At 38.1% G+C, this 14,344-nt stretch overlaps 1 protein-coding gene and 1 pseudogene across 1 annotated transcript; both read left to right on the forward strand.

Annotated features, from left to right (window-relative positions):
- The first annotated feature begins 7,488 nt into the window (after positions 1 to 7,488).
- On the forward strand, positions 7,489 to 8,038 carry LOC118858063 (annotated as a pseudogene).
- Positions 8,039 to 10,602: 2,564 nt separating this feature from the next.
- On the forward strand, positions 10,603 to 11,148 carry LOC118858073 (small ubiquitin-related modifier 2-like; the record flags this gene model as incomplete). Its single annotated transcript, XM_036768518.1, has 1 exon — positions 10,603 to 11,148. A coding segment is annotated over one exon (414 nt), but the record flags the coding sequence as incomplete, so codon positions are not given.
- Positions 11,149 to 14,344: the final 3,196 nt, after the last annotated feature.

Consider the following 14,344-nt stretch of genomic DNA (forward strand, 5'->3'; position numbering starts at 1 on the left):
GGTGGAAAATTTGAGACACTAATTCATTGTGGGTGGAATTGTGAATTGATGGAACCATTTGGGAGAACAATCTGGAACTATGCCCAAAAAGTTATTAAACTGCCTATACCCTTTGACCACTGCTAGGTGTATTTCCAAAGATGATTAGGGAAAAATTAAAAGAACCTGTATGTTGTAAAATATTTATAACACCTCTCTTTGTGGTATCAAAGAACTGGAAACTGAGGGGATGCTTGTCAACTGGGGAATAGCTGAACAAGTTGTGGTATATGATTGTGATGGAACACTACTCTGTTATAAGAAATGATGATAAGCTCAGTAATCTTAGAAAAACATGGATAGACTTGTATGAAATAATGAAGAGCAAAATGAGCAGAACCAAGAGAATGTTGTATACAATAATAGCAATATTGTTTTAAGAACAACTTTGACTGAATTAAGTTATTTTGACTATTATAAATACCCAAATTAACTACAAAGGACATATAAAGGAAGACTTCTGCATCCAGAGAAAGAACTGATAAATAATCAAAATTATCCATTTTGCATTTTGTAATGCTCTCTATCTCTTGTTGGGTCATGAATTCTTTTCTTTTCCATAAATCTGATAAGTAAACTATTCCTTGCTCTCCCAAATTACTTATAGTATCAGCCTTTACTCCTAAATCATGAACCCATTTTGACTTTATTTCGGTATATGGAGTAAGATATTGTTCTATGCCCAGTTTCTGCCCTACCATTTTCCAATTTTCCCAACAGTTTTTGTGAAATAGTGAATTATTAGCCCAGAAGCTGGCCTCTTTGGGTTTATCAAAGAGTAGATTGCTATAGTTGTTGACTTCTCCATCTTGTATTCCTATCCTATTCCACTGATCCACACCTCTGTTTCTCAGCCAGTAACAGGTAGTTTTGATGACTGCTGCTCTGTACTACAGTTTAATATCTGGTATGGCTAGGCCACCTTCTCTAGCATTTCTTTTCATTAATACCCTAGATATTCTAGACCTCTTGTTTTTCCAGATGAATTTTGTTATTATTTTGTCCAGCTCCGTAAAATAATTTTTTGGTAGTTCGATTGGTATGGCACTGAATAGATAGATGAATTTAGGTAATATTGTCATTTTTATTATATTAGCTCAGCCTAACCATGAGCAACTGATATTTTTCCATTTATTTAGATCTGACTTTATTTGCATGAAAAGTGTTTCATAGTTATGTTCACATAGGCCCTGGGTTAGTCTTGGCAAATAGACTCCCAAATATTTTATAGTGTCTACAGTAACTTTGAATGGAATTTCTCTTTCTATCTCTTGCTGTTGGGCTTTGTCAGTAATGTCTAGGAATGCTGAGGATTTATGTGGGTTTATTTTATATCCTGCAACTTTGCTAAAGTTGTTTATTATTTCAAGTAGATTTTTACTTGATTGAAAGGTTTTTGCACAAAAAAAGCCAATGCAACAAAAATTAGGAGGGAAGCAGAAAATTGGGAGAAAATCTTTACAACTAGTATCTCTGATACAGGCCTCATTTCTAAAATATACAGGGAACTGAGCCAAATATATAGGAATACAAGCCATTCCCCAATTGAGAAATGGTCAAAGGATAAGAACAGGTAGTTTTCAGAGGAAGAAATTAAAGCTATCTATAGGCATATGAAAAAATGCTCTAAATCACTACTGATTAGAGAAATGCAAATCAAAACAACTCTTAGATACCATATCTCTCCTGTCAGATTGGTTAAAATAACAAAACAGGAAAATGATAAATGCTGGAGAGGATGTGGGAAAATTGGAACATTGTTACATTGCTGGTGGAGTTGTGAGATGATCCAGCCATTTTGGAGAGTAATTTGGAAGTACGCCCAAAGGGCCACAGGAATGTTCATACCCTTTGACCCAGCAATACCTCTTCTAGGGTTGTATCCCAAAGAAATCACACAAGCAGGAAAAGGTCCCATATGTACAAAAATGTTTTAGCGGCTCTTTTTGTGGTAGCCAAGAATTGGAAATCAAAGGGATGCCCATCAATTGGGGAATGGTTGAACAAGCTGTGGTATATGAAGGTAATGGAATACTATTGTGCCATAAGAAATGGGGATGATACGGACTTCATAACAACCTGGAAAAACCTACACGACATAATGCTGAGGGAGCGGAGCAGAGCCAGGAGAACATTGTACACAACCACAGATATATGGATTCCGTGAGGACCAACCCTGACAGACTTCGCTCTTCTCAGCAACACAAGGTGCAAGGACAACTCCAAAGGACTCACGATGGAGAATGCTATCTACATCCAGAGAAAGAACTATGAAGTTTGGATGCAGATTGAGGCACACTTCATGCTCGCCTTTTTCTCTTCTCTTTTTGTTTTTGGGGTTTTTTTTTGGTTCTGTTTCTTCTTCCTCACGATTCATTCCATTGGTCATAATTCTTCTCCGCAACTTGACTAGTGCATAAATTAATTCAATACGAAGTTACACGTGGTAATTATATGAGATTCCATGCCATCTTAGGGAGGGAGGGGGGAGGAAGGGGAGAAAATCTGAAACTCAAAATTATGTAGAACCGTCTGTTGTAAACTAAAAATAAAAAAAGAACTGATAAATAGAAGTATGTATAGAATGATTTTACATTCACACATATACATATATGTGTATGTATGTGTATGTATACACACACATATACACATTTGTGTCTAATAGTAACCATCCCTAGTATGGGGGAAGGGGGCCATATTAGGGGGAAGAACAAAAAGAAATATACATGATAACTTTGTTATATATTTAAAAGGAATACCAAGTCGTACATAATAGGTTTGCAGTTTCATGTGCAGCCATCTTTTTTAATTATACTATGTTATGGAAATGCTTGTTTTATTCCATAAATTAAAAACGAGATAAATTTTTGAAAGAAAATATTGTATTAAATCGTTTTTAAATTTGTTAAAATAATGTTTGGATGACCTTTAGAACAAGAAAATATAAATAAATCCAATGGAATAAAATTTCATTTTGGAAATTGGAGATTTTTAAAGATACTTCTCATAATATGAGTACAATGAGACTAAATTGATACTTGTGAGTTGGAAGTAACAATAAGGGCAGATTGTTTTATTTAAGAAGAATACGAATAAAATGACCTCTATAAAGGTGTCCCCCAAGGGCTATCATTCAGAATTCAGTAGGACATTTGGAGAACGAATAAGATGGAACACAACATCAATTATGTATATTTAAACATGGATGTTAATTGCTCCCAAATCCTGTTCCTATCATCTTTCAGCATTAAATATTCCCTCACAACTAAACTGAATCTTCAGCTTATATAAGCAAGATTATTATTCTCTTATAATAAGACAAGGGCAGATACACATTTCTCTAGAATTGATCTTAACAGAGAAATTAAATTAGGGAACATACAGCTGTTCTCTGTGTATGCCTCCTGTCCGAGGGATTTGCTTTGAATTGAAAAGTTTCTTCTGAAGAAGAATGAAAATTGCAGGAAGTCATGAGGATAAGACAGACCTCATCCTTCCAGGAACAGAATGAAATCAGAGTGAGCATACTAAGAATCACATCATTTAATACGCTTCTTTATGGTCTCCCTTATATCCTCAAAGGCTATTCATATTCTTTGTAATAGAAGAATGTGAAGTGTGTGTGTGTGTGTGTGTGCGCGTGCGCGTGTGTGTCCTTGTGAGTTTATGTATGTGTGAGTTTGCATGTATGTGGGAAGGAATGCAGAGTATACATTTAATGGACCAAATGAAAGGTATGCAAACTTAATGAATCTTTAATTCCACTTTTAAGGCTGATGTAAAAACAAAATATACTTGTACTCACTCATCTTTCAAATTTAAAAGTGCATTTTTATATTGCCAACATTAAATGTCACTTTTAGTACATGTACTCATGATGATTGAAATCTTAACTGACTCTTCTGATATCCTTAATTTTAGTTTCTCATCCTAGAGCCAGAATGGAAAAGAAGTGATGTGTGTTCTAAAAACAAAAACAACAACAAAAACCCACCAGTAGTAAGGTTTTAAAATGAAATGAAGACCCATATTATACTTGTGGGAAATTATGGCTGCTTCATTGACTCATTGCTAGGTAATCTGGGAAATTTAATATCTGACCCCACTCCATATTGTGATCACCAAATCTCCTTTCAACCTCACAAGTTCACAAGCCTAAAAACATGAATAGATTTATTTACAGGTTATGAAGAAGAGAACCCATATCAGAACTCCTCAACCAGAATGAAATCCCTCAATGAGCCACCCTCTACTGGATTTCTATGACAGGTAGCAACTTACAGTGATACCCCAGATAGAGTGTAAGCCAGCAGCATCTGCTGGTTGCTCTTCCATGTCAATATTCTTCTGCATAACTCTCTTAGCTGTCTATATAATATTGCTTTTCTTACATCTCACACTTTCTCCTACTCTTAGCAGATGGCAACATTTTACTGCTCCCTATCACAGGCCACAGAAACAACCACCCCAGTCACATTACAAGTGGCTTAAAATGGCTTATCATTGCTTGATTTCCTCTCTCACTAGACAGTGTCCCGATATCAGTACCTAGCCAAAAAAGACATAAGGAAAACATATTTTCTCCCCAATTGGCTCCATCCACTGTGGTTCATCATCAGGGATTTAAGTGGGATTATTCATACTAACCACAGCTTCTTCCTGAATCATCTTATGGGAAGGTAGGTCATGTAGTTGAGGTATGAAAAATTATGAGATCAGGGAATAGCTAAAAAGAGTCATATAGGGCATAGAATTCATAGAAGGAAATAAAATTAAATCAACTTTGAAAGGTAGGTTAGAACCAAACTCTGAATGAACTTAAATGTCAATCCAAGAAGCTTTTATCACATGAGAAATAAGGAGATACTGACGGTTTTTGAGCAAGCAAACAAGTGTTATATTCTGACGTGGATTCAACAGATTATTTTGGAAGTTATGTGAAATATAAAAAGGTGCCCTTTTCAGCTGTGGCCTGTTTGGCTCACGGGAAGAACCACTGTGAGGAAACGTGACAAAAGCAGCCTCACAGAGAAAGGGCACTTGTTCAGGGTAAAGGTAGCCAGTGTCTCATTTCACAGCATCTAATCTGAAAATGACTGACATGAAGAAAGTAATAGCTAGGAAGCACACATTCCTTCAATTATTTGATGACTATGGCATAAATGTATATTACCTAGTTTTGGTATAAATGGCAGAAATGTGGATTTTGGTTTACTACCATGAGATAGAAGTCATATTACTGAAGAGATCATGTCTTTGACCAATTTTGGACTAGCTGTGCAGAATGGAGCTTCTCTAAGCCAAGCTGAAAGTTGACTTCAGAAAAGATCTCTGGTCAGGTCTGAGAAAAGATATCAGAGATCACCCTGCTATCTGTTGCTTGAAAAAAATGGAAGAAGAAAGGATTTGCACTGCCATTTGCTGCCTATAAAAGTGGACTGGGGGAAAAAAACATGGGTTGCCTTTGCTTTTCCCTATGATATAACCTATTACTTGAGATGCAGAAACCCCTTAAACTCCAACCTAGGAAGCCAATCTGGAAAAACACTTCAGAATCCAGGATTAGTTGTTGTGCTTATCATCCTTGGTGTTGTTGTCATTGTGATTTTCTTGGTTTTGTTTTTTGTTTTTCCCAAAAGAGCATAACTTTACTTCAGTAACCCAGAAAAGGAGTAGACTGAGCAGAATAGTTAGAAGAGAAGTAACTCTGCTTAGCAACAGAGGAGGGAGAGACGAAAATGGAGCGGCCAGGAGGAAGCAGCCTCAACTCTCAATGAATTATTGTATACACTCTTCCGAAGGGAGACAAAAGGCATCCAAGTCCACAGTCTGGAGTTATGAGCTTAGTCCTAAGCAAATCGTTCCCTATGTATGTGCTTCCCTGACACATTTCTGAAAGTTTGTCTCTTTTCTGTATGGACGTTTTGTGAATTGGTAGGAGAGAATGTCTCCGGTTTATGAGTGGAACATTATGTCATTATTCTTTTTGCTTTACATCATGCTTAGTAAATGTTTCCGATAAAAAGTTAATAGAGTTTAGCTGACTGATTTGTTAAATAGGAAGCATATTGGGGGAGGGGTTCAGGAGCTATAGTATACAGTGGTAGGAGTACATTCTCCCTTTGACACTTGACAGAATGAGTTGTAGCAAATTGAGGCCTTTGGGAACCTCTTTAACATGCCAACATGTGAGTATGAGTTGAGGTGAGGGAATTGAGCCAGAAGGAGAATTGAAAGCCACACCAGCACTACAGAAGGACAGTCTAGATAACAAACAGGTTAGATGCTGGCAGGTCATTTAAAAGATTGTTATAATAATCCAAATGAAAGGCTATAAAGACCTGAACTAGGATGGTTGCAGTGTAAGTGGAAACAAGAGGACAAATATGAAAATATGTTATAGAAACAGAATTTAAAAAAACATGGCAATCAAATGGATATTGGGATTTGGGAAAGGGAAAATTGTCAAGATTTTTAACCTTTTAAAGGGAGGATGATTTAGCCATAGATAGAAATAAAGAATCTGGGAGGAGAGAAAAATTGAAGGAAAGATGATTAGTTTAGTTTTGGACATGTTGAGCGTGAATTTCCAGTAGGACTTCAGGGCAGAAATGTCCAACAAGAAACTGGAGATACTGAAAACTGAGTTCAAGAGAAAGATTAGAGCTGCAACTACAGATTCCTGCATCAACTATAGAGATGAAAAATGAATTCATGCTAATCTTCTCCAACGCTAACTTTCCCCTTGTCTCACCCTTTTAAAATTTATTGGTTTTCTGTTCACATATCTAGCTGGATTTGTCCCCTGTTCTAGACTTACCCTAGACAGACTGAAGTGAGGTCTTTAATGATTACTATCTCAAAACAGTGCTCAGAACCTAGTATTAGCTCTTAAGGTGACCCTGTCATCCAGAGATAAGAAATCTTGGGCCTTCAATTTTGTGGCCTTCATATGACAACTGAGTTGATGGAGGTCTCCTAAAGATATTCAACAGGACTGAAACTGTTGATGGATTTTATCACCATATTTACTATTTAAAGTTAGTTATTAATTATTGTACATTGTTTAGAAGCTGTTCTGCTGATTTATATAAATTTTGCTTATTTTTCATTCATTTGCCATTTATGATGTGTATGCATATGTCTAAGTATATTCATTAGCAAATAAACAAGGCCACAAACTGGTTAGTGGTAAGATTAGAACTCAGTTTTCCTGAGTCCTAGTTAATTATTTTCTCCTATATCAGGTTCTCTTGGGGATAATTTTTTCTTCCCTTCCCCTCCTTTTGTTAAGAAAAATAGACACTCAGTGAGACCCAACCCTCAAGAGTGTACAGGAGGGATAGAGTGGGGTAGGGGTAGGTGTGGTGGGGGGGCTGGGGAGTGGGGAGGAGACAGGTGAACCTGACAGCCCCTGGAGCCATGAAGGCAGTGGGGCCAGGAACCATGATGAGGCTCTTTGTGTTTGCGGTGTTGTGTCTCCTCTTTTGCACAAAGTGAAGAAGGGACCAGGCTTCTGGCTTCTAAGTCACTGCTGAATAGATATGCTGTGGAAGAAAAGGACCTGACCTTGCAATACAACATCTACAATGTCGGCTCAAGTGCGGCCCTACATGTGGAATTGTCTGATGACTCTTTTCCCCCAGGAGACTTTGGTATTGTTTCAAGAAAGTTCAATGTCAAATGGGACCAAATGGCTCCTGCCAGCAATGTTTCCCATAGTGTGGTCCTGCGCCCCCTCAAGGCTGGCTATTTTAACTTTACCTCTGCAACCATTAAATATCTTGCCCAGGAAGAAAGGCCAGTGGTGGTTGGCTTCACCAGTGCCCCCAGGCAGGGAAGAATTTTGACACAGCAAGCATTTGATAGGAGACTCTCTCCCCATTTTCTGGATTGGGCAGCATTCGGTGTGATGACCCTTCCTTCCATTGGGATTACCCTGCTCCTATGGTACTCAAGCAAGAGAAAATATGACACTCCCAAGACCAAGAAGAACTGAACATGCACCCTCCCCTCCCAAGAAATCCAGGTGCTTTCCAGACTCCAAAGGATGTCTCAAAATGCAATCTCTTCCCTTATTCCTTCACCACCTTCTCCATGGCCATGCTCTCACATGGAGCAAAGGAACAGGCCTAGGGGCCCAAGAGAGCCTCCTTGGTGCAGTTTTGAAGCCATCCATTGGGTTTTTATATAAACAGAAACACCCCAGTATTGACCTTGAGCCCAAGGGCCTTCTCCTCACTTTGGGGCTGCTTGGTGCAAAAGCTAGCAATGAGGACTTTCTCTGGGGTTCAGAAGGAGGAACTTCAGAGGCTGCCTTACCACCTTTGGAAAGAGGAAATCAGAACCACAGGTCTCTTGGAGGCCTCCTGGTTTGGGAGCAGGGAAGCACTTACTGAAATGGGTTTTCTAATAAAAACAAACTCCACCTCAAAAAAAAAAGAAAAGAAAAGCAGCAACTGTTTGATCCAACTCCCTGCAACAGTAACCCTGTGGCTCATTGCACCCTGTGGCCTTTTCCTCTTTCTCACATTCACAAGCCTCAGGACTTTGCTGGAACCCCCTGGTGGATTCTCACTGCTACTACTTCTCTCTCAACACAAATTCCTTTCATCTGTGGACCAAGAAAGGGCTTGTAAACATTAGAGCTAGAAAGAAACTTAGAAGTCAAACCAATCAAACCCTCTCATTTTACAGATGACTAAATAAATGAAGTGACTTTGTTGTGGCCATACAACTGTTACATAGCTAGACAGCGCACAGCTGAGATTCAAGCTCAGGTCCTTTGACCTGAAATACAGTGTTCTTTCAGCTACACTACAGGTATAGTACTTAAATGGAGGAAGATCTAGGTTTGAATCCTGCCTCTAACACTTATTAGGTCTCTGACTCTAGGTCAAGTTACTTGTCCTCTGGGTGCCTCAAGAAAGTCCTTAGGAATGATCTATTAAATCCTAGTTTAACATCTGAATTACAGGAGAAAGCTCCCCAACACTAAAGGTATCTCAGATACTTTATATTCACACTTGTGCAAAGCTTCTAGTCAGATGTTACTTAATGCATATGTTTGTGTATGTGTGTGAATGTGTATTTGGTCTAGATCTGTGATTTGATAAGCATATGGAATTCTCTGAGTGGAAACTCTACTGATGAATAGTAGCAAGTTATCCGTACCTTTTAGTTTTAAAGAGTTGCCTGGGGATACTGAGGGGTTAAATGGGTCATACAGTTGTATGTGTCAGAGATAGGACTTGAATAGGTTCTATATACTGTAGCACACTGTCTAGATAATATATTTGTGTAAATATGTGCATGTTTAAAATTCAATTAGCAATCAACATATTTAAAACAGGATCACCCAATAGAGGGCCCAGGTTAGGAATTTGGTAAATTTGTTCATTAAAACTGGATTCCAATACTTTTCCACTTATGGAAAGGACTTATTAAATATTATCCATAGAATTTTCTGCTCTATAAGTGAGAATTTTTTATACAACCTTCTGTAGTCATGTCACACTGTCAGAAACTGTTGGGGCCAAGAATATGCCACCACATACTGTCAAAGATTCTTGCTCACTGTCTGAAGCTCGTGTCTCATTTCACGTTCTGTGAGTTTATGGTCTATGGGACTAGAGGAAAGAGTCCCAGACTCCATTCATAAGAGGAGGAAGAAGGAGGCCCTAAAAAAGGGAATCTGTTACAGTGAGTAGAACAATTCCCCAGCAGTCAATTTCCACATTTACAAAATGAGAATATTAGACTGGATAGTCTCTATGGCCCCTTTTAGCTCTGACACACTATGAATTGAAGTAATTTGCAATATTGTGTTGTTTTGTACATAACACCAGTCTGAGGTGCATAAAATGTTTATATGTATGTGTGTATTTGTGTGTGTGTGTTTGTGTATACATGCATGGAATTCTGTGATCTAAAAGAATTAACATAAGCCTCAAACACCTAACTTCCTAAAGAACTTGGTAATGACCTAAAAAATGGGGAGAAGAGACAGTTAGTAGTACTTGAAATTCACTCTAACTCCGTGTCAGCATACTTTTCCAATAAAGTAATTTCTTTGATGGAGCTTAACTATACATTTGAAATAAATAAACCCGAAAGGGCAAGAGTATGACTTTAAATTCTAGCAAAGCCATAGAATTGTACATTGGCAGGCTGTGTTCCTCCCTGAATGGTTTTAGGGATAATTTCATATATAATGCATTGTCTAGGAAACCAGTAATCCAGATTGGTTCATTAAATTAAGAAACAGTTTGTAGAATTCTAGTCATTCATCAGAGGCCACACAAGGCGTTTCCTATTTGGAGGAGAGGTGGCAAAAGGTTTAAATATTTTGATACTGATTAAAGGGAAACTATCAAAGCTTCTCAGACTATAATTGCATACGGTTTACACTTGTTTCAACTCTTCCAATTCTAGACATCTGTGATCTTTAAATCAACTAGGCAATCACCAAATCTTTTAAAACCTTTGACCCCTTTTGTCAATTGACTACATTAAGAAGCACTACTTTTTCAATTTTAAAAAAACCTCTGGATCACCATCATCTTCCTCCTCCTCCTCCTCCTCTTGCTCCTGCTGCTGCCGCTGCTGCTTCTCCCCCCATTCCCTTGGAGCGCACCATCCTGGTGCCTCTTTTGTGAAGCGGCGGCTGAGGAGACCTCGGGACTCGCCATGGCCGACGAAAAGCCGAAGGAAGGAGTCAAGACTGAAAACAACGACCACATTAATTTGAAGGTGGCAGGGCAAGATGGTTCAGTGGTGCAATTTAAGATTAAGAGGCACACACCACTTAGTAAACTAATGAAAGCCTATTGTGAACGACAGGGTTTGTCAATGAGGCACACCAGATTCCGATTTGATGGGCAACTAATCAATGAAACAGACACACCTGCACAGTTGGAAATGGAGGATGAAGATACAATTGATGTATTCCAGCAGCAGACAGGAGGCGCTTACTAAAAAGAATTTACAACTCTTCTCCAGAACTGTGCTCCCAAGAAAAACAATACATTCACAATTAGAAACCAAGATTTGGTTCATCCACATCCTGACTACTGCAGTATAGTTTTCCCTCTTCTTTGATTCCCTTCCCCTGTTCCTTTATTGTACATAAAGTAACTGGTGTATGTGCACAGGCATAATGCGTATTTTTTTTAACTAAATGGCCGATGGTATGTTTTGATCAACATCAAATGGAGATGGGGAGGGGGAAAAACAAACTGGTTCTGTGAAAATACCTTTTCTCCATTAATGGCATGCTCATTCAACTTTTATCTTTATATTCCAGTAAGTTAATTTGCTCTCACTGTTTAACAACAAAAAAAAAAACCCACAAAAAATCCTTGCATACCTTGTTTGATTGGATAATTTCAATGTTTTTCTTTTATCATTGTAAAACCAAGGACGATCTTATAACTTTTTTGTATGTAGCTGTTACATGTAGGGCAATCTCTGTCTCTCAGTAGGGATAAATTACTATAAAGAAATTGATCCTAGATAGTTTTCCCTTCAAGTCAAACATCTTGTTGTTTAAATAAACTTCTTGTTTAAAATAAAAAAAACCTCTGAATTCATCACTTTTACTCAAAGGGTTTATCTACCAAATAGAAAAGAACCCCTCCAAAAAATCAGAAACTCTAAAGCACCTTCTTGATTTTTTTTCACTTTCTGGTGGAAGGAACCAGATGCCCCTCCTAGGATAAGCTTATCACTTCTAAATTCACCACCATGCAGCTAACTCAAGCCTTGATTGACAACACCTTCCTCAGCCTCTTCTCTCTGATTGGAGGGCTTGAGGGCAGAGTACCAAATTCCTCCTAAAGCCTTCCTGTATAGAGGGCAAAAATTAAATTTTCAGCTCATCCCAGTTTGCATCTGCTACTCTGCCTGGTTTCCACTCCATGGAACAAAGTGTTCCTACACCCGGTACCCCCTGGTGTCCAGTCTCCTTTTGTGTATTGTCTTCTCCCCTTAGGATAGTCTTTTTATTAGTTGTATTCCCAATACTTAGCACAGTGTCTGACACATAGTAGGCACTTAATAAATATTTACTGGATTGGATTGAATTTTCCATCTAGTTTTCTCTCATTCACTTACTAGATACTAACAAGATTTAAAAGGCCATTGTTCAGAAACTCCCTGCCATTGATTGTCAAAGGGTGGTGGAAAATGGAGATGAAGGAAGTCGCACAGTTATAAAGGTCTAGTAGTCTAAAGCAGTAAAATTTATATAATTTTCAATCAATTTCAATTAAACAAACCTTTATTAAGCAGCTACTACGTGCTAGACACTGTGCTAAGTAGTGGGGCTACAAATAAGAAAAAGACAGTCCCTGCCCTCAAGGAGTTTACAATCTAATGAGAGAAGACAACCCACAAAAGAAAGCTAGGGAACAGGTTGGGAGGTACATGAGGAGGGACTCAGCCTATGGTAGGAGACAACTTGTTCTATGGAGCTGAGCTGCAGATGGAAAGTAGGATGAATTGAAGTCCAAATGTAGCTTTCCATAAAGGAAAGCTTTCAGAAGAGTTTAGTGTTCTACCTGCCAGGTCTCCAAGCAAATATCTTTGCAGCGTGCCCTAATAAACTGTCCATATGCCCAAGCAAGATGCAGTTGACACTTCCATTGCACAAAATTATAGATGCTCTACTAATGTCTTTCATTTCTAATTATCTTGGATTTATTTTTATTCCTATTTCTTCTACATATACTCATATAATGTCTCCCTAGACAGAATAGAAGCTCCTTAAGGGCAGAACTAGGAATAATGGTTGTCAGTTGAAAATTTAACCTTGACATAAGGACAAACTTCCTAACAGAATTATCCAAAAGTGAAAGGTTCTATCTCATGAGATAGTCAATAAACAGTGCCAGGCAATATGCACTGGGAATATTCCCAAGCATTTAAATTTAAATTTATGAGATTATGAGAGAATTTAAAAAACACTTGTTGCTCTCAAGGAGCTAACAATCTAACAAGAGAGGGAACATAAAAAAGACTGTATACTAACAAGCCATATACAGAATAAATAGGAAAGAAGGAACAGGGGGAAGGTACTAGCATTAAGAGATAGTGGCTTTGCCCTCAGTGGAGGTCTTCAAGCAAAGAGTAGATAAATATTTGTCTAGTATTCTGAGAGGGAATTCTTTTTCCGAAACTGGTCAGACTAGATGCTCTTTGAGGTCTCATTTTTCTCTTTTATTTTAGGCCATAATTATAGTTAGTTTTCTGGTGTGTAAGGCCTTCTGCTTCTGAAACCTGATTGTTGGCTATCTCATAGTGGTTCCTCTGTTAATGGATGCTATTGTCTGGAAGAACAGAATTCTTGCTTCTTGTCCCTCACTTACAGAGCCCTGAGAGTTGTAGACAGCTCCATCTACACCATGAAAGGTTCTAACCACCCTAGCTACAACTCCTAAAGAAAACCAGGAAAAAGAATATAATTTCAGATATATAAAATCAGACCTATTTTTCTTGATACACTAACTTTAAAATGCATTAGAGCAGCAGTTCTTACCTTTCTTGTGTTCCGTAAACCCCCTTGGCAGTCTAGTCAAGCCTATGAATAACATTTTTGAATGCACAAAATAAAATATGCCAAGTAGTCAAAGGAAATTAGCAATATTGAAATAGTTATCAAAATATTAATAAAACAAGTTCATGGACCCCAGGTTAAAAACTCAGTCTATCATCTATCTCTTTCTTCTCTAACATTTCATGTCATAATTAACAAACGCCAAATCAAAATAAGACAGAGAAGAGAAACAAAGACAGAGAGAGAGAGAGAGAGAGAGAGAGAGAGAGAGAGAGAGAGAGGGAGAGAGAGAGAGGGAGACAGAGACAGAGAGAGAGAGAGAAAGAGAAAGAGACAGAGAGAGAGGGAGAGACAGAGAGAGAGAAAGAGGGGGGGAAGGGAGGGACAGAGAGAGCACATGCAATGGAATTGATTAGCAAAAGAGATACTCTCAAACGTGACAATATCTGAGCTTGTTTTTCCTTCCTTTCCAGATTTGAGTCTAGATAAGGACCAACCAGACTTTTCCCAGAGCAGAGTGCAATTTGTTTTCCCCATATAGGAATCATGGTTAATTTTGCATATTGTTTCCTTTCTTAAGTACTGCGCTACTGTTGTTTTTCCCTCTCCTAATATTTAAAGACATTTTGTTCTAAAAGAATAGATAATATTTCCCTGTAGGGATACTAAACTTAAACCTCCTCATGAAGAGAACTATTCATAGGAATACTTTAGATTTAATCTAAAAAATGTCCTTATGTGTAACAGCAG

This window comes from Trichosurus vulpecula, chromosome 1 (assembly GCF_011100635.1).
Source record: "Trichosurus vulpecula isolate mTriVul1 chromosome 1, mTriVul1.pri, whole genome shotgun sequence".
In the NCBI taxonomy this organism is placed as follows: domain Eukaryota; kingdom Metazoa; phylum Chordata; class Mammalia; order Diprotodontia; family Phalangeridae; genus Trichosurus; species Trichosurus vulpecula.